General features: G+C 36.9%; 1 protein-coding gene across 4 annotated transcripts in view; it reads left to right on the top strand.

Moving 5' to 3' along the window:
- cntn5 (contactin 5) overlaps positions 1 to 21969 on the top strand; it is a 223615-nt gene that overhangs the window by 49837 nt on the left and 151809 nt on the right. For 2 of the 4 annotated variants that reach the window (XM_047392397.1, XM_047392396.1), the window contains exons 3-6: positions 575 to 693; positions 4223 to 4331; positions 6018 to 6083; positions 11468 to 11592. In XM_047392397.1, coding sequence (XP_047248353.1) covers positions 639 to 693; positions 4223 to 4331; positions 6018 to 6083; positions 11468 to 11592 — 355 coding nt within the window. In that variant the 5' untranslated portion in view covers positions 575 to 638. Of the gene's footprint in view, positions 1 to 574; positions 694 to 4222; positions 4332 to 6017; positions 6084 to 11467; positions 11593 to 21969 lie in introns of those variants that run through there. The other 2 variants (XM_047392398.1, XM_047392399.1) reach the window with 2 other exon arrangements.

The following is a 21969-nucleotide window of genomic DNA, read 5'->3' as shown; positions in this document are numbered from 1 at the left end:
AGAAACAACGTAAAATGTGGTGCAACCATTTATACACATGCTGAATATAAATGTTGCCACATTTTGTATTAATTTTATTGTTAAGATGTTAAGTGGTCTACATCACTATTTAAATAAAATACACCGTGGTTGTAACATTAGTGTCAAAAAGACAGAAATGAATACTCTTAAGGCATGATATATCAGAACCACCATCAGCATCATTGTTATTAACTTCATTATTATCATAAATGATAAAAGGACACATATTGTAAGTGCAATGTGTCTTTCATGAATTCCTCACTGTACAATCCCAAACATCTTGCTGGTTGTCACAGGCTGTTCATGCTGTGTACTTGGAGCATACATCCTTCAGTTCCATAGCCTTGTTAGTGATATGAGTGCCAATCACACCCGAAAAACATGTTTGATTTTTCTCAACACAAAATGTGATTAGACTGAATATAAAAGGAAACACCTGGAGAAATCTGGGATGTTAAACCTAAAACTAGAAAGTGGGAGCAGTCTTCCCATGTAGATCTGTGTGATATTCATCCTCCCACCAACTGTTGTTTTTTCCTTACTCTGTTTATAGGCACGGCTTTCATGAGGAAGCTGACCTGTTAACATTCTAGCAGAAGGGACCCTTTTCAACAAGTATGGGGTCACCATGGAAACCATTTCTTCTCCTGTCTGTCATCAGTGGCCTTTCAGGTAAGGAATTCAAAAGGTAGTGCCAGAGATAATATGAAATAAACGTACTTAATAATCTCTTTAAGCGCTGGCATTACGGCTGGTGTAGTATTCATTGAACTGTTCGATAATAACAGGGGAGTTGTACTTTGTAAAGGTGACTCAGTTGAGAAAATTGTCCTTTGGATGAATGGATGAAAAAGAAAACCACTAAGAATAGAAAACGTGGAATCACATCATTTAAATAATGAGTTTGGTATTTATCTGAAGAGAGATTGAGATATTGTGATTAGTTTAACATACTAATTGCATGTGGTTTTTTTAGTCTCCTTTGACAATTCCTGACTAAAAATACATTCCTTCTTTGTTAAAAAAAAAGGGAAAATGTCATTCAATTTAATTGACAAACTACCTTACCAGCTTTCGGGTCCCGGTACCAATTAAAACTGCAACATGACAGTGCTAATGTTCCATCTTTTCTCATTTTCTCAGCGTAATTCAGACTGAGTGCAAAACTTAAGGCTCAAGTGCCTTCTCTCAGTCAGTTTAGAGGCATGTGTTTGCCACTTTAATGGATTCTGTCCTTTAAATTGTTCTTTTAGCCCACCAGAGGAGGGTTATGCACTCCATGGTTCTCACCAAGCTTTGTTTATGGGAGTCATACAAACAGCTTTGACCTCACTTACCTCCTTGTTAAACCATACCATTAAATGGCAACAACGGTTTCTTAACTTTTGAGCCTCGTTCGTCGGGACTGTTGCTTTCTGAGTAAGTTCTTTTCAGAAGAGAGAGAAAGAACAGATTGTTGTTGTTTTTTTTTGTAAATGCCAACTGCCATTTATGACAGCCTATTAACCAGTGGCAGTGGACAAATTACCAAGTGGACTTGGTAATTTGTGGAAATCTACAGTAGTTAAGCAATTTATGCAGATCAGACTTTACATATAATGAGCCACCTGCAAAAACAGCAAAAAATACTCCTTTGCCTTTTTGGGTTTTTGTTTTCAATCAATATGTTAACTAACTTGTTGTCTTTCCTGCTGAATTATAATTAGTTGCTGATTATTCTAAAAATTGTTCAGCAGGATGAGGTCAATGTCTGATTGAGTGATATTACAATCAATTTGTCAAGAGAAAAGTAATAAGCTTGTCGTCATGCAGGGCATAGTGATGATCTCAACAGTCCAAAAATGCTAAAGAAACCTTGTCACACTTAAATGTTGAAATTTGTACAGTTCAACTGCTACACTCTAAAGACTGATGGGTTAAAAACAATTCAGTCCTGGGCCAAAAATGGACCGATCGAGGGTGTGACCCAGCATACTAGGTTTTGTTATTAACCCAATATATTGGGTTAAGTGACTAAGAGTTGGGCTGGAAAAAAAAAAAAGCTACGGCCAGGGAGACTAACGTTACGTTTCCTCACTTCGAAAAGGAACAAACCTAGGATATTGTAGTGGCTTACGCTGCTGTTGAGCTCTCTTCACCCTCATCGACTTCAACATGTTTCCGTTTTAGATGTTGTATCATCACCAAGGTGCTCCAGTGCCATGTCAAATAACTTTTGCAGAGCTCGCATGTTACACATTTTTTTGTTTTGTGAAGCGTGAATTGCTCCCACACTATTAAGGACTTGGGTCGAAACGTTTTCACTGCGTCGGTTATTTGCAGAATTGACTTAATTTCCTTTGAAAATTCTGCCTCCACTTTTCCTCCACGTCGCTCTGTTCAGCTCACTCTGACAGTTGAGTTTTGTTTTATTTTTTTATTTATTTCGGTCAGCCCGCATTGTGTGTAAGGTTGGGCCTTTATTTTAAAATCAAGATAAATTCATAATTCAGCTTTCTAACCATAAATAGTAAGCAACAAAAGACAAACCTGCTCCAACGAGTAAGAGGTATAAGGGAAGGGGTTTAATTAAATATTTGTATAATCCGTGTATGGTCAAATCAGTTTGCCATCTTTATGGCGTCTTTTTACTCTGTACAATGTTTCTTTCTTAATTATCGTGAAAAATGAAAACAATCTCATAACAATCACAAATGGATTAATGAGTTCTAAGTCAGTCAGTCAGTCATTTTCTACCACTTATTCCATCGTGGGTCGCGGGGGAGCTGGTGCCTATCTCCAGCAGTCTATGGACGAGAGGCAGGGTACACCCTGGACAGGTCGCCAGTCCATTGCAGGGCAACACACAAACAACCATGCACACACTCATTCATACACCTAAGGGCAATTTAGAGTCTAAGTATTATTTTAAATAATTATTTAGGTCAAGCTTCATTCTTACAGATATCCTGAACAGGAACACCAAGCACACAGATTGACATAATGTGGAAAGAAGGCAAAATAAATAAAATGAAAGAGAAGCTAATATAATAGTTATACTTGAATTTAGCAGTCCTCTTCAGCTTGTTAACAGTTGCTCTGAATCTGCTTCAAGATATGCACATGTTTACAGACAGCGACGTTCCTTCACCTCCTTCTAATATGATTGGAATGTGACTGTGCAAGAACAGCAAAATTTCCACCATTACAAATGTTTTCCTTCCCACAGAAAGTCAGTCTGGTGTTATTAAGCACTTGTGACGTTAGCTTAGAACCAACCAGCAGAAGCACATGGAGGGCTGGTGTAATTTAATCATGAGCCATTTCAACAACTGTCTGCAAAGTGTCATTAGAGGCTCCCCAGAGATTTTGTAAGTGATTCATTTAATGCGTGGGAATGTGTCAGAAAAGCACTAAATCTATATAAACTCAGTGGGTATCACTGCTGCTGTGAAGCAGTTTATATTCAGAGAATGTCTTGATTAAAACTTTACCACAAAAGTATTTAAATGGAGCATCACAAACTTATTACAGACTGACTGACATTTTAACCACCACAGGCAGTAGTGCATATAACTACTTTTAACACTATAAAGAAAAAACAGGAAACAATAACAAGGTAAACTTGTTTTGCTTAACAAAATGAAATGTGAATAACTAAGAGTATCTGGATAAACTTCACTGAAAAGGTACAGTAGTTTTCTGTGTCCTGTATTCTCTTACATTCTAAGGCTCTTCCACTTAAATGTTAAAACAATGAACCATTGACCTAATGAGATAATATGATCCTTACCAGATAGTATGCATTTGCCCCAATAATTTTTTGTTTTATTTAATAACTTGCAAGAAATTAGATTGCCACACTTCCATTAAAGGATTTTTGTTAGAGTTGTAACAATCAATATTTTTTTATATTTTTCCTCTTTCATACTGATCATTTAGATTAAGTATTTAACTACTCTAAGTCTTAAGCCAGTATCTGCATTTATTTTACAGATCAGACTTATACACTACATATCATAGGCACAAAGTTATTTAATTAAATCCCATGTCAGAGGCTTTAAGACACGACGATTATTGGTTGATTAATAAATTCTAAATCAAACTCATCAGTAATACATACAGTAAATAACTACTACTGATTCATTTGTTAGATAGAAAGGTTAAGGCTCCATTATTCTATTTAAACAAAGTATTTCTCCATTTATTCTTGCATCTATAGTCTATACCCGCTCATCCTTACGGGGTCCCAGGGTCTCCAGCAGTCATTGGGCGGGAGGCGGGATACACCTTGGACCGGTCGCCAGTCCAGCGCAGGGCAACAGAAAAATGTATGGTTTCATAGAAACCTATTTCTTCTCGTTTGTAACTGCAATTTTGTTTATTTGCAGTTCATTCTCATTATATTTGACATTTGTGATTTATTTCACTGTCTTTTGAGTCCTTGTTTAAATTTTAGTAGTTTGCCTCAAATAAAGTTTGGCTGTTCCAAAAACAAAAAAAGAAAAAAGGAAAAACATCAATAATAATACAGAATTGCTTGGATTGTTGGTAAATGATAAATGAAAAACATTTGCCGATAGATTCATGAATAAAAAAGCCATTACAGGCAGCCCTAGTCATCTGTATTGAGATAGGTGGGCATACTGTGGGCCCAGCAGCTGCAAAAGGTAATTAAAAACCTACATCTCTTGAAATACATGCAGTACAATTACTTTTTCTGTAATCTCCTTCGTTGTCACATGGATATTTATCTCCTCTCTTTAGAGTTTCCTCAAATGATTGTAGCTTCACCTTTTGAGATTTCCAAAAGTAGCTGGATGAACTGGTTAGAGGTTAAATTTTGAATTGGGTGTGTAACATTAAAGGTAGCTTTACTACTTACTCCAGGAGGTCTGCTAGGTTTGCAAGTGGGTAATAAACTGCTCCTTTCCTGTTCTAAAATAGTTTCAAACAACATACGCGGAAGCAGCCGCACTTGTCTTATCACATTGTTTTAACTTTTGTATTTAGTAAGTAATTATTAATTGTTTCTTACTGATTTTTTTTCTTCACAAAGGAAATTAAATTACCTTAATATATGTATAAAAGTCACAGACTCACAATCCAGCTTTAAATTGCTGTGATCTGCACAGTTTTTGCTTCTGCAGAGATACAGCACAGACAAAAAGCCATTTAGCAGATATTGGCACTCTACAGTTGCTAAATTAGATTTCTAAAAATTTGCACTTTTGAGTCTATTGTTGTTGGAGCAGATCAATGCATGAGTGGGCAATATTACGATCGGCTTGTCAACGAAAAACAAAATAAACTGTCAGCAATAGACTCCAAAAATTTAATAAGATGTTAGATTTTGAAGATACATGAGAAAAAAAGTCAACCCTTGAGCAAATATTAAGTACGAAATGGTCAGTTTGGAAGGTGATAAACCAAAGGATAAGAGCACTGTTGAAGTCTGAAAATCTGTCGTGGGTATCTCAGCTTCATGTGGTATAACAGGAAAGGCGATGACTGTTGCGCTGCCATCTATTGTTGAAGCGCAGTGGAAAAAAAATATCTCTGCTGTACCAGATTAAAATACTATCTGTGAGTCAAGTAAATGTATTGCTCCATTGCGTTTTAAAGTAACTACTTGGACACAGTTTACTACTTTTGAAGTAAGGTTAGATTCAGACAAGGTGTAGCTGGAATGCATTCTTACCGTAGCATGAACGTATAACCTAAAATAGATGACTTTTCCGAGACAGAAAATAATTTATATGAAGAATCAGTTACATGCAGACATTTTCTGTTTTGAAAGTGTGAGTTTAAATACATCATATCTTTAAAATAAAACTTTTTTCTATTTATTTATTTTTTAAGTACTGCTTTTTGACCCAGTCTGTCTGTGGTGCTTTTTTGTTTTTATTTCATAGCCATATTTGTGTAATTGACTCCTCTCATACATTACTGTTTACTTAATTAGTTACTTTAAATTAGCCTTGGATATGAGTGTGTGCGCATGGTTGTTTGTCCAGGTTATATCTGTGTTGCACTGTGATGGACTTGTACCCAGCATCTCCCCCAGTGAAACCCGCAACCTGGTAAGAATAAGCCGATATAGACAATGTATGGATGTCTTTACCAAAATTGATATTACAGAAGTAATTTGTAAGCTATCTAAATCTAACAAATCGAAACTGGTAATACATACTATTTTACCACAGTGAGTATATTTATATATTTTGTACTTTTACGCTAAGGTTTTGTTTAAATACAATAATCCCTCTTTGTGGATGGGATAATAACGATAAATTAAAACTGGAAAAAAATGTGGATCTCTTCAAGATTTTGAAGAGATCCATATGGCAAATCAACAATGCCCTCCAGTATATTGTTTCCTGTAGTGACAGTACTTTAAATGTTGTTTACCATTTTTGTTATTTGGGCCTTTGAAGGAAAGTTTTAACAGAGCTCTCAATAAACATTTATGAAATGTATTTGACCTTTTTTCTCAGCCACCCTGTTAAAGTCTGGGGCTGGTTTCTAGACAGGACAGTCCATCTGTTAGTGGAACCTCAGATTTAAAAGGTAAAACAAAGGTTCAGTGCGATTAGTTTTTTTGCAGGGCACATACATAGGGACTTTCTATAACTGACTTAGAAGGGTAGAAACATCTTGAACACTTCTCCGAAACTGGAGGTTTGCTTTCGATGGGGAGCTGTCAATACTTCAAAAGGAAGAGTAATGGATGCTTTTGGATAGTATAGCAGATAGGCAGGGAAAATTTGTTTCTTCACAGGGATGTATCAGCACCTCTATTATTACTTTGCTTTGTTCTCATACGTCTTGGCAAGACGACTGGATTTAGAGCAACTCTGAAGTGTCTCTGCTTAAACTGCAGAAATTAGAAGTGAAAAATGCACAAACTGATAGAAGAATGGACAGATGGATCTATCTGTTTATCTCACCTCCAACTTTCCTGATTAGTGTTGGAACGAGCAGTTCACCTTTTTAGCACAAGTATTGCAGAGGAAATAAGCATATGTCTAGCACTATGTGGAGAATGATAGACTTAGAAATAGTGAACATTGAAAAGACTACTTAATTGTATTTATTAGTCAAAAAATATATTGATAATATATGTTAAAATTTTTTCTTCTCAAATTTATCAATAATTATTCTGAAGGAGTAGAATATTTTACTTAACGAGGGAACCATTTTGAGTATCCCAGCATTCACATTTCAATTGAAATTCAATAATTATTAGTCATATACAGCATCAATAATAATCCTATTAGTAATCGCACTATTATATTTTATTCATTATAGAAGTAAAAAAATAAATAGAACCTGAAATAAACAAACATGAGATTTAACTAGTGAACATAAAAAATCTAAAAGGGTCTAATATTATTATTCGATAACGGTAGATATATTATTATTCGATGTCCTTTAATCTTTATTTAACTACAAAACATAAATTGAGATTTAAAAAAATCTTTTACAAGGCATTGGTGTCAAAAAATGCACCTCAGAAAGGTTTTAGACACAATGTCAAACATAAAACCTGCAATAAAAGCAAGCTCTGTCAGTGTGTCTATCTGTGAAGTGTAAGCTCAAAGGTTTTTGTGCATAATTTATAGTTCTAAATATCTGTATAAACTTTTAAGAATAGGTAATAAAAAGCACAAAAGGAGGAACCAATGGGTCCACTAGTTTCCAACCAGAACATCCCTCATAGAACAAGACATGAGAGAGCCTCTGTCGGGGTCAGTCATCTGTTTACTCTGTTAGAACCAACTTGGGCTTCTGTTCTGGGTTCGATCAGCTCTCTGCCCTCTCTTTCTCAGCTGGAGAGACTGGTGACCACAACTCCAACATCTGTTTTGTCTGTCCAAGAAGGTCACTCTGAGGGTGAGAGTCTGATGGTTTTGGATGTTGGTCTCTTCGGATTTTGGAACTAAATTGTAAACAAAACCAAAAAAGTATCTTTTCAGATAAGCTGTCACTGGCCTCTACAGCAGGCACAAAGGTCAAACAAAATAAAATTTTAAAGGTCTGATCATCGGAATGTACTCTAAACAAAACAAATATGCAGCTGAATTTTAGAAAAGGGGTGAAGGTTAATAAATCCACTCAGGATCTGTTCATGGTTTCAGGTCAACAGTGGAATTTAGAAAAGTGTTTGCCAATTCATATTAGATAAGCCATAAGAAAAGCATAGTTTACTGCTTTTTTTTTTTTTTTCAAAATCTCATTTATTTTTTTTAGGAAAATATAGCTCCAAAACAAAAAAAATAGATACAATATACCAGTAGAGACAGATTGTGCTCAAGATCTGCTGACTTACATTATAAAACAAGGATACATTCTATTTAGCACTCTAAGGGCTATAAATGATCACAAATAAATGTTGGAGTTATTTCAAAAGTTTACTGGGTCCCAAACAAGCTAGTTTAAGAACATTAACATTAAGAAATACTTTGACTATCTAAACAGTAAATCTAATTTTCTGCAAGAGCTTTAAGACCCTGCATGTTCTTATTGTCTCAGGCACACTTCATCTGTGGAATGAAATATTATTTCAGATTAATATAAAGTCAACATTAAGGCCCATTTAACAGTCGCAGTGCATATTTTTGCATGAATATGTACTCAAATGTGTACATACTCAAATATGTACTCAAAACGGCAGATTTCTGAGGGTCCATTTCACTACAGCTATTAGAAGCCCTAATTGAAAAAGAGAGCCGCACTTCAAACTGGTTTTCAATATTATCAGCAACAGAAGCCATAAGTAGTAATCCCCATTGATATGATGCTGTCTTTGTCCATTAAAATACTTTGACATGATGGTTTGTGTAATGGACTATTGACCCACTGTTCACTGTGAATACTCTGAAAACACTCACTTTGAAAACAGTAGACTCTGTGTTCTATTTTTTTCCTCTTGTACCTGTCTCCTCTGTCAAGTTCTTCTCAATCCGCAGATATTTAAATCATGCGGAGGCAGAGAGGGCAGCACAATTAGATTTCTCTTACGTTTAACAGTGGGTTGGGCTGGCATGAAGTCTGAGGCCATTTCTTTCTCCCCCACAGTGAGCAACTGATTGAAATAAAATGTTGCTCGGAGTGTTAAGTGTGGAATGGTAATTCAGCTTTTCCTCAGCTTACTCTGAGCTATCTAAATATCAAAAGTGGGTTGCAAGAAATATAGAAGTATAGTGCCATATAAGTAATGCATGAAGTCATTTTCACACAAGGGCAAAAGAGTCACACAGTAGCAGTAGGATTGTGTGAAGGGAAACAAATGAGTATTGCATGTGCTACACAGAGACCATGCTATGAAAATTGCAGTGATTGTAAACCATGGGAAATGCATTTCAAAAAATAACGCTGTAAGATGATAAATGGTTAAAATAGTCCCAATCACCAGTTATCTTAGTAACTCTAAGGACAAGGTTGGTAACCACTGTGGGATAAAATCTCTAGCCACAACTCTTATGACTTGTACTTAGTTCAGATGAACTGTACCGAATCTGGGATATGCAGAATCTATTTCCAGCTAGCGGATCTTCTCCAGCTGGCAGGAGAGTCTGACATGGAACGGCTTTCTTTTTTTGTTATGTGAGCAACTTGAGTCCAGAAAACTGAGACAACAATAAAACATTGTTGATATTTGAGAAAAACAAGAAACTGAGTGTTACATTAGAGCCTTGGCATTTCTAGCTGCTTTGGAGTTTCTGGTGATCAAAACTTTAATCAGCCTCAAAGGATTTAAATTTGGCATTTCAGAGTGCGTAAGTTTGTGTGCTAAAACCAAAGATTTTTGAATCATTGTGTGATCTGGAACAAGTTAGAAGACAATGTTGGCTTCTTTTTTTGATTTATGGTGGCATTGAAAAGTTTTCTTACTCCTTAAGCCTATTCACATTTATTTGCCACTAACTTCACTGTATTCTTGTGAATTTCATGTGATAGACCAACACAGTATAGTGCATAATTATGAAATTGAAGCAAAAAGATAAATTTTTCAAAAGATTTTCTACGAATGAAAATCTAAAAAGAAAATCTGGGTATTTGTATTTGGACAGCCTTTTAAAAAATCCAGTGCAGCCAATTGCCTTAAGAAGTCACCTGATTAGTTTAGAAATCCCTCTTGTAAATTAGCCTTAGTATAAATATCACATCATGAAGACAAAAGAACTTGACAGATAACTCAGGGACAGACTTGTGGGGTGGTCTTAAGCAAGATTAGGGTTTAAAAATATTTCCCGAGCTTTGGACATCTGACAGAACATTGTTTATCCATCATCCGAAAAAAGAGGACGTGGCACAAATGCACACCTATCAAAACATGGCTGTCAACCAAAACTGAAAGGCGGAGCAAGGACAGCATTAATCAGAGAAGCAGAGACCAATGATAACTCTGGGGGGCTGCAGAGATCATCAATTTGTCAGATATATCAAAAATTGTCAAAACTGAACTTTTTGGCCAAGCAAAACTGTACATGTGGTGGAAAACTAACACTGCACATGACATTCTACACACCATTCCCCTGATGAAACCTGGTGGTGGCAGCATCATGCTATGGGGATACTTTTATTTTTATTTTTGTTTGATTAAAAGGTGAATGGAGCTGAATGTAGGGTGTTCCTGGAAGAAATCCTTTTAGAGACTGTAAAATAAAATGTTAGTGGTATGAATACTTTTGCAGGAAACACTAGATACAATAAAACATGTATCTATTACCTCAAAATTTTTATTTATTGTAGGGACCCCCAACATAAAACAGACTATGGAGAAGATTTTCATGTTTTGCATTAAAGCATTCATTAAACAGCATCACTGCAGTTTCATACCCTAGCAAGGTTGAATCAACTTATATGATCCCCTTAGTACACCAAGAGTAATGAAAAAAGAATAGGGCTTAGTGAGCAGTATATTGTGATAGGAGGTTAGGCGAGGTTGCATATGATGTATGGATTGTTCCAACTGTAATGATATTCAGCTGAATAAATGGTCTCAAGCATAATCAGTTTGAGTCAATATAATCTTCCTCTGAAGGTCTTCATTAATCTACAGGCAATGGCCAATCATGTCTGTCTACTTGAGCTCCATGAATGCCTCACCTACTTACTGTACATTATTCGACAAACTTTTGCAGAAGACGGACAAATCCTCACAGGGTCATACATTCTCCCATGTCCAGTGTCAGCCCTTTGACCTCATACAAGTATATGGGTTTTCCACTCTTCTTCCTGGGCTGTTTCCTCTGTTGTCTTGACCAATGCCTTGCCTGCTCTCTCTGTTCGTGATTTGTTTGTAAATTAATCCCTTTGTCTCAAAGGTGCATAGCTGTCCCAAGTAAGTGCTACTTCTCCAGTAATGTAACCTTCATTAAAACAAACTCTCTAATAGCTGAACACATATGATAATAAGGACAAGTAACAGCAGTCTTTTTTTTTTTTGTTCCCTGTTCAGGTATCAGATGGCATTTGCCACCTTTGGAGATGTTATCAAAACACTGTTGTTACGACCTCAAACAATAACTGATGGCAATGGGCTGGAGCTCTCAGAAACAGAGCACACAGAGTCCTTTCAACAAGGTGTGTTTCTGGTTTTACGCCCCCTGAAAGATAGGGATCAGTGGGATCTGCAAGGGTCATTGCTTTTATCAGATGAAGGTGAAAACTGACAAGAGCAAGTGCTGTTTGGTTTCAGTAGTCAAACAAACAAAAGGGACATTTTTTCTTTGCACTGAGTGTTTAAGATTTTGCTTCGGTATGAAATTGGGATTTCCAATGCATGTCCTTTTGACAGAATATTTCAGCAATGTTACTGTAATACATATTAAATGTGATTGTATGCACATATATGGTTAAAACTGCAGAAATACCCTGTTTCCAAGTAAATTTTGTAGAATTCCTCACTGTTTATTTCCAACTTGAATGCAACATAATTCTAACTACATTTGTTGAGGATTTGCAGAAATTTGTCAATTGTGTTTCCGTTTGTCAGCAAAGCTGACAGAAATTTATCATGCCACCTTGCTGAGTCTTCAGCCACCTTTGCAGGTATAATGACTTGTTAAGGAACTCATAGCCTTGATACTTGTGGTTCAAAATTTGTCATATTGCTGCCTCAACCATTAATTTATTTGAGATTTTGTGACAGATCAACACTAAATAATTGTCAAGCTTGAAAAATTATGAATGGTCTTGAATTTGTCAGTCAGTCATTTTCTACCACTTCTTCCATAGTAGGTCGCAGGGAAGCAGGTGCCTATCTCCAGCAGTCTATGGGCGGGGTACACCCTGGACAGGTGGTTTTGAATTTGATTTTACAAAAAACTTAGAAAAGTGTGGTGTGTATTTTTATTTTGCCCACCTTTAGTCTGATGCAGCTAAATCAAATCCAGCGCAGGGTTAAGGTTAGGATGGGTAAAAAAGAAAAAAACAATATTACAATGAGAATACATTATTTAAAATGTTAAAAAGCAGCGCTACTGTACACCTATCGACACTTGGCTATCCAACTACACCGACAGGTTGGGTAAGGTGGACATTAATCAGAAACAGGTAAGAGGCCCATCTTTATTCTAGAGGACCTGCAGAGATCCACAGCTTATGGGAGCATCTGTTAAAGGGCGACGATTATTCATTCTTCTACATTTGTGGTCTTCATGGAAAAGTTTTAATTTAAAAGTCTTTGTTGCAAGGAAGCCATAAGGAGTGCAGTTTGCTACAAGCCATATAAAGCACACAGCAAACATGTGGAAGAAGGTTCTCTGGTCAGATAAAACCAAAATGTAAGTTTTTCGCCTACATGCAAAATGCCACATTATTCCTCATCATGAAGCACGATGGTGGCAGTATCATGCAGTGGAATAGTTTTGCTCAATGGGGACATTGAAACTGACCACTGTTAATGGTAAAATTGATGGAGCTAAATACAATCCTGGAAGAAAACCAATCACAAGCAGAGGTTCACTCTTCAGCAATGCTCTGAACATAGAGCCAAATATACAATGAAAGGATTTGGATCAAAGCATGGTCATGTGTTAGAATGACCCAGTCGAAGTCCAGACCTTAAACTATCTGAAAATCTGTAGTAAGATTTGAAAATCAATGTCCACCGGTGCACTCTGTTCAATCTGATGGAGCTTGAGCCATTTTGAAAAAAAAAATAATAATAATAATAATAATTAGTCAGTGCGGTGACAGATCAAAAGAATAACAGTTGTAACTGTAGCAAAATGTGATTCTACAATGTATTGACTTAGAGGGACTGAGTAAAAAAAAAGTTTTGGAAATTTAAAAATCATGTCTCATAGGTTCTCATAAAATTATATTGAATTTTGCGGTTGTAATGTGACACAAAAAATCAAGAGGAACTGCTTGCGAAACCACAGGTTTAGATCAGACCTGATTCACAACTTTTACCCAGCAAACGTCTCCAGGCCTGGTTATTTGTGATTATAGCAGATAGAGGCTCTTAGAATTCACAGCAAGTGACTGTGTATTAGAATAGTGTTTGTTTCCTCATGTTTTTTGCCAAATAGGTCTGCATATTGTTGGGATTATGAATCTGAGAATATTATTTAATATTTAATATTGTAATATTTTATCAAATAATATTTCAGTCTGTTAAGGGTTGTCCTGTGAATACCAGCCCAGTAAGGCGATGGTATTAGGACAAAATAGAAAGGTGTGAGACGAGCTCTGACATTATTGAACAGCATAAACTCTGCACACACATGGAATGAATTCACACAATTTCTTAAAATACAAGAAATTATTAACAAAAATAAGTCAACTCAAAGTCAAACATATTTCAATCAACAAACTCTTTACTATGCTAAAACAATCCAACTAAACTACCAAGCAGAATTTAAGAATAGGGAAGACTAATGGGCTATGTACAATATAAACAAGTTGATGAGAGATGATTGAAATCATGACCAAAAGAGTGATGCAACATTACCATGCAATGTTTATGTTTGAGAACCAAGGATTATCTTGAAGAATCTGGAAATGGAGTTAAGTTAGTCTTGGAACTAACTTAGACAATAATCAGCAGACCTTTAGACAACCATTCACAATGCAAGATCAGATAAAATATTATTTTAATAAAATAATGTTTTAAATAATGATCTGCTGAATAAAACCAACCTTCTGGATGACCATTTCTCAACGGTGTCTAATTAGCTGCCTTTATTTATTAAAATAATATTTAAGAAAATATTATTAAGGGAGTATTTTGGAAAAGAGCCAAACCTTTCTGGAGAAATGGGACTTAATGGTGTTTACTTAGTTTTCAAATTTAGTAAAATAATGTTTAGGGACTATTATTCACTAGCTTGAAAACTAACAACCTTTCTGTTAAATACTCTTTAGTAGCAAGCACGTGTTCTTAGCTTGTTAGCAGTTGAGCTAACAAAAGAAGCTGATAGCTTAGCACCAGAATCAAACACATACCTTTAAAATACCAGGGTTGATAAAAGGGTTAAAATGCATAAGCGCGGACGACGCGTTACGATCAATATTCTGTTTAAAATCACCATTCAAGTAAAGTTTGTCTTAACTTTAAAAACACACAAACAAAGAACACAAAACTGAACGTGTGCTGCAGATATTCTGCTAGCACCATGATAGCTGAGTTCAACACAAACAAAACCAAACTTCATAAAATGAAAAACGTTTAGATCATTTCAATCTAAATCCTTCTATTTCTCTGCCCAAACACTTAACCTCATGAACTGTGGTGAGGAACGTTGTCCAAGGCAGCAAAGTTTGAAGAAACGTCCACAGTCAACAAACTGTTAGCTTTCAACTAACCTCCGTAGCTGTGGATGAAAGACGGCTCGTTGTGTCCGCCAACCACACTGCATGTTAACACCTTGATGCGGTCTCTGCTGTCTTCTTCCAGACTGGGAGACCGCGTCTCTGCAGGCGCTTCTCTGGAACACCGTTTGCTTCTGCAGGCATCAGAGAGAAAGTCAGGCAATGCTTATACCTTAATTTCCCCTTTTTATGAATGAATACTGGGTACACAAACAGTTATTCACTCGTACTTAACTGGTGCATATGATTGCGTGATCATATGACACTCTTGGATCCAGTTGAAGAGTTATGTATTTTTGCCAGCAAAGAGATATCAGCGCGCTTTGTCCCCCTCCTATCCCGATGAACACCGGTGTGAAAGAGATCAGACCATTGAAAAGAGGGTGCTTTTATTTGGCCAGTGATGTCACAGGAAGTCCGCAGTTATCCCCTTTCCTCAGTTGCTGGAAGTAGGTTAATGCAATTTATTTTGGAAGTTCCTGGAAAGTCTGTACCGGAGTTTAATGTTGAAATCCATGGCTGGGTCCCAACAATATCACTCTTTGAACAAATAACTATCTGATGGGATGTGATGGCCTCTGTTGTAGACAAATCCCTTTCTGGAAGACCCCGCTCTACAATCCAAGGAATCCATGGCTAACAACCTAGTTTATTACACAATCAAAATCTCCTTTAATATCTTTTATATTTGAGATTTTTAATATTGTTTATTTCACGTAAAGCATGGACTTAACAGGGAGCAACATATATTCAATCTTACCCACCATTACAGCAATTACATTCACACATCTCTGATATTCCGAGCAAGAAAATATTGCATCATGTTTCAGCATATCACAGTTTTGACTGTTCAAGAGCAAAACTATGTTATAAGTAATAACTATTTATATGCATTTGTGTTGTGCAATTCAAACGTCAAAACTGTGAGTATTTGAATTTTTACTCTGTTGGACTTTTGCCCATTTCACCAACTTTGTTTGATCAAGGGATTATACTGGTGTAGGCATATATTTGTTTATTCTATTTGCATCCCGACTTTCTTGTAGGTCAACGAACATATCACCAATCGTTAATTGATTGCCCTCTGGCAGAAGCAGATAAATAGCAAGTAACTACAGTAATTGCAATTTATGGAATTGTCAACTTTCACTTCATGTGGGAAATTTAATTTTAAAACATTTAACAGCTGGAACAAAAGGAAGTGACACTCTTGGATGAAGCTCCTCTGTGATTTTCCTTATGTCTTTGGCAGAAGAATCAGCAGAAGGTCATTTTTCTTCACCATTTGAAGGAACCTCCTGGTTTGCTGATAAGTTTATCCAGGATCAGACAATTACAATACAAAAAACTAAAAATAGCATGTCTTAATTATTATTTAAAGTTTGACAATGTTAAGTACAGTAAAGCAGTCAGTCTCTTAGTGATGTGGCAGCCGTCAATTCAACTAGCCCTTTAAACCCACTTGATGGACAATGACGTGGACAGTGGAAAGAGGCATCACAAACATCTGCAGACCACCTGTGTGATGCTTCACTCACCATCCCGAAAAGACAAACCACAGGTCTCAGTTGCAGCATCCCATCCATGTCTCTGACCTTGTGAAAGATTTGGCCACACCGCCAGAGACTTTCTGTTCAGAAAGAAATCAGTCTTTTCGTACTGTTGAAGAGGTGTTCCAGGAACTGGTCACCCAGGTTGATCCTGCTGTCACCATTGTAAATACTTGTACATAGTTTTATTTTATGCCTTTTGTTTCTTGTAATTTTGATCTGTTTGAATGTTCTTTTCTTCCCCTATTCTGTTTAAAGTGCTGTTTGTGATTTTCATAATAAATTATGTTTATAACTTTAAATGAAGTTGATGTATTGTTAGATCAAATGTAAATAACATTAGTGACAAAAACAATTTTGAAATTTATTAGAACATCTTAAAACGTTAAGAAACAATCTGAACAAAACTTAATATTATTTCTTTTCTAACACCTTATTTTGGTGCCAATCTCTCTAAGATGGAAAACAGTCTGTCCGTTCTCTATGCCCTCTTCTCCTCTGCTTCTCTCTGTAGCCTCATGTTCTCCCTGATCAACTCCATCATCTCTGTCCCTCTTTCTTTTCTAACCCCTTACTGCCAGCTCACTGACTTCCTTCTCCTTCTCCATCTGGTTGCCCACCACTCCGCTTGGCCCCAGAGTGTCATCAGGGATGGAGGCAATTAGGACAGGAGGTGTTGTGGAAGACCTCTGTCCCAACACCTCATCCATAAGGACAAACCAGGGCCAAGTAGCAGCAGTGGGCTTTTCACTGACTCCCTCTCCTGACCTTGGATACTTGCAATCCTAAAGTTAGAGGGAATAAAAAAAGAGTTGACTAAACAGAGAAACCAATAAGACTTTGAGAAATATTTTTTATTTGTGTGTGACATAAAAAGTTCTGAACATGCTCTAAGTTTTTATTTTTTTCAAATTGTCCCACTTTGATTTGGCCTGCAAAGGGGTGACCTTCCCCTGTTAGCCCATCTTCTCGAGAATTGTCCTATGCAAGCAAAAGGAAAGAGGGAAAACCAAAAGAAGTATGTTAATCCCTGGATGGATATTTATGAAAGTTAGAAAGATAGGAGTTTTTGAAACTGGACCGAAACTGACTGCAAAGAATGTTGTTATTGTACCTCCAAGCCACGGTGGCTGAGGTTTTAGCTCCAGTAAAAAGGTGGTGGTTCTCACCCCTGAGCTTAATAAACTGGCCCGTCTGCTCCTTTGTACCTAAAAGAAATATGAAAATACCAAAAGAAAAAACATCTTGCTTAATATCAGAGCATTTCATATAAAGCCTTTTTTTAATTTTACATTTGTCTTAATTTGAATCTAGGCAAATGCTAAAACAAACTCTTTCAAACTTTTAACTTCTTTACTGAGAGTCACTTACATTTGGTGGTGTATTTCTCGTCGGCTGTACATGGAATCAGAAATTATAATGCTAGCTGAATTATAAATAAACTTTTAAAACATATGGCACATTTCTTCATAAAAAATGAATATTGAAAAGCTTATTTATTCTCAATCAAACTCTCCAGCGATACAGCTAGATTACATAAAACTGTCCATTTATTCTGGTTAACTTTAATATAACCTAAAATGTCGATTTTCAGTAACAATTAAAATAATATTAACATAAACTGTTAGAAATCACTTGTGTTAAACGTTCACTGTGATGACTGCCAGCGGGAGCTCAGTGCCGGGAGTCCGGTCAGATATCTCCAAGTATAGCTCACCGCCGGGAAGGCTTGCGAGGCGAGCCAGTTACTACGCCGGGAATGGAAAACTCCGAACACATCGGAGCACCTTTGAAATTGAGCGATGTCTTGATAAATCAAGCAGATATTTCATGTCTACATATTTGTATTCCCGCACTAAAAACATTGTAGAAGTTAATTTGCTGCTTGGGTGCCAAGATGTGTGACTGGTGCTGCTCCCATGGTTTTTTCTCCCACAGCTGATGAAAGATTGTACTTTATCTACAGGGGTTGGACAATTAAACTGAAACACCTGGTTTTAGACCACAATAATTTATTAGTATGGTGTAGGGCCTCCTTTTGCGGCCAATACAGCGTCAAGTCGTCTTGGTAATGACATATACAAGTCCTGCATAGTGGTCAGAGGGATTTTAAGCCATTCTTCTTGCAGGATAGTGGCCAGGTCACTACGTCATACTGGTGGAGGAAAACGTTTCCTGACTCGCTCCTCCAAAACACCCCAAAGTGGCTCAATAATATTTAGATCTGGTGACTGTGCAGGCCATGGGAGATGTTCAACTTCACTTTCATGTTCATCAAACCAATCTTTCACCAGTCTTGCTGTGCGTATTGGTGCATTGTCATCCTGATGCACGGTACCGCCTTCAGGATACAATGTTTGAACCATTGGATGCACATGGTCCTCAAGAATGGTTCGGTAGTCCTTGGCAGTGACGAGCCCACCTGGCACAAGTATTGGGCCAAGGGAATACCATGATATGGCAGCCTAAACCATCACTGATCCGCCCCCATGCTTCACTCTGGGCATTCAACAGTCTGGGTGGTACACGTCTTTGGGGCTTCTCCACACCGTAACTCTCTCGGATGTGGGGAAAACAGTAAAGGTGAACTCATCAGAGAACAATACATGTTTCACATTGTCCACAGCCCAAGATTTGTGCTCCTTTTGCCATTGAAACTGATGTTTGGCATTTGCATGACTGACCAAAAGTTTGGCTATAGCAGCCCGGCTATGTATATTGACCCTGTGGATCTCCCGACGGACAGTTCTGGTGGAAACAGGAGAGTTGAGGTTCACATTTAATTCTGCCGTGATTTGGGCAGCCGTGGTTTTATGTTTTTTGGATACAATCCGGGTTAGCACCCGAACATCCCTTTCAGACAGCTTCCTCTTGCGTCCACAGTTAATCCTGTTGAATGTGATTCGTTCTTCTTGGTGGTATGCTGACATTACCCTGGATACCGTGGCTCTTGATACATCACAAAGACTTGCTGTCTTGGTCACAGATGCGCCAGCAAGATGTGCACCAACAATTTGTCCTCTTTTGAACTCTGGTATGTCACCCATAATGTTGTGTGCATTTCAATATTTTGAGTAAAACTGGGCTCTTACCCTGCTAATTGAACCTTCACCCCTGCTCTTACTGGTGCAATGTGAAATCAATGAAACCTCCCTCACTAAAATGACAAGTGTTTCAGTTTCATTGTCCAACCCCTGTATATCCTCTGGACAAGAGAAATGTAATTTCATTTGTATGTATATTTTTGATACAAAGGAAAAAAAACTACAAGAACTTGCTTGTAACTAAACTTTTTTTCAAGCATGGCCTCTCTTAATTCACATAGATAACAGAATTTGGTTGTTGTGCTCTTGCCCTTTTTAATATTCTTTTTATGTTATACTTGTTTTATGTGGCGCTGTTTCACAATAACAAAAAAGGAATACAATTGAACACAACAAAATAAATAAACCACATATATAAGCAAAAAAAAAAAAGAATCTGTAGATTTTCACCATTAAATTCATGAGGCCAGTGTTCTAACCACCAGGTGCTGTTCTTATCTTTTTACCTTTAAGTTCAGTCCCTACACTGGTTGCCTGTATCCCAGAAAATAGAATTTAAAATGCTTCTGTTAGTTTATAAATCACTGAATTTCTTAACATCAAAGTACGTAAAAGATTTGTTGTCGTTGTATCAACCTTTGAACCAGAAAACTCAGGTCTTCTGGTTCAAGTCTTCTCTGCTACTCTTCAGGTCTAATCTGGAACAAACTTCCAGAAAACTGCAAAAATGGTTAATCCCTAAGTTCTTTAAAATCAAACCCATTCTTTAGTTGCTTTTGTGAACTATTAAATAAAATATATTGGTAAAAGCTTCTACTGTGGATAAGGGTTAATTAGGGTTTTCCACCTTGGAACAGTCAGAGTAAATTACCTCGCTCTTCACAGTGAGAAGCTCTTCACTTCAGAAGACTAACTGACCAGGGTTGAGCTGGGCTCTCCTAACAATAGTTAAGGGGAAGGTTACAGTGCGGCAAGAAGGCTCTGACTCTTGGTCCAGACATGGACAAGTTTTAAAGCAATATTCCACCATTACCTGGACGCGTAATGAGCCAGAAGGGTTCTGAGGAATTACCTCCTCCCCAGGGAGAAACATTTAATTTTGTGATGAAAAAATATGGACCAAAAAACACAGAGCCTATCAATGAATGGGTTAAATGTTTTAATTTACCTGCAGAGTGTTCATTCAGTCTTACGATTTTACACAAATGTTGAGGTCATTAATTTTAATCTTTAGTCCAACTTTTCTTTACTTTGCTTATCTTGCATCTGCAATGTACTTCTTATATTTTTTGTCATCATGTAAATCACTCTAAACTGTCTTGTTCTTAAAATATGCTTGCCAATTAAACTTGCTTGCCTTTCCTTGAGTGAATTAAAATCAAGATGCTTTTACCTGCATTGTATTCCCATATGGAAATTAATCCTATTTGTTGCATCCATGTACGTATGAATGACAGCGGTGATGTGACAGTTCCATTGTAAGGAGGGAAGCTGAGAGTGATCACAAGGAAACAGGTTGTTATACAGTAGGTTGACTCAGTTTAAAGAAGATAGCTGCACTGACTTCATTCTGCCAAGGTTCAAAGCTTCTGTTTTTACTCACATATAAGGAACATACAGTACATATATAAAAGATTGTTGTGGTAATAATTTGGTATACGCACAGTGCCTTGCAAAAGTATTCAAACTAAACCTTTTCACATTTTGTCACGCACAACCGCAAACAGCCTTGTCCTTTATTGAGATTTTATGTGCAGCATATAGAGAGCGATAAGAGGAAAGGACTCTTGACTACATCCTGTTAAGAGATGAACATCAGCAGCAGAATGCAGTGCATAGTTCTTTCCTGAAGATCAGTTCTAATCCAGGTTTGGCTAATGGTTCTGTTGCCCAGCCTTCGCCTCCAAGCACACCACATTCCACATGTTCTCACCTGACAAGCCAAGATGCCCCATCAGTAGTAGCCACAGAGGCCACCCTTCACAACAAGCTCTATGTTAATGGAAGCAATCCTTATCTTTAAAAAAAAAACAAGAGAAATCCCTCCATCAAAGAGCATGGAGCATAACTCAGTTTTCCTTGTAGCAAGAGAGGCTACTGCAGATGTGCATGCAATCATTGTCAAAAATCTATTTTGACAATTGTAATATATCTCTTATTATTCTTCCCCGATTCAGCTAAGAACACTCAGGAATGCCTACAAATTAATTAGGAATTGTTTATGATACCTAAAAATGAGCTAGGAATTTTTGACACATTTTTGAACAGCTCAAAACTTTTTCCGCGAATTCCTGATAGCTCAAGAATTGCAAGAACTGACTAAGACTGAAATACGAATGAGTTACAAATTCTGGAACTAATTACTGTTCAACTAATGATCAAATATCACCTAAATATCACAGCAATGACCTAATAATAATATTACTTATTCTCATTGTACACTATGCATACACTTCCATCACTTTGACAAGCTGGATCTTTGAAACAGAAAGTGAAATTGATGGCATCACTTAATTATTTAGCTAATAACTGTCTGACAACTCAGA

The sequence above is a fragment of the Girardinichthys multiradiatus genome, chromosome 18, assembly GCF_021462225.1.
Source record: "Girardinichthys multiradiatus isolate DD_20200921_A chromosome 18, DD_fGirMul_XY1, whole genome shotgun sequence".
Taxonomy (NCBI): Eukaryota; Metazoa; Chordata; class Actinopteri; order Cyprinodontiformes; family Goodeidae; genus Girardinichthys; species Girardinichthys multiradiatus.
Note: the sequence above shows the minus strand (reverse complement) of the source record. Positions and strands in the feature narration are given on the sequence as shown.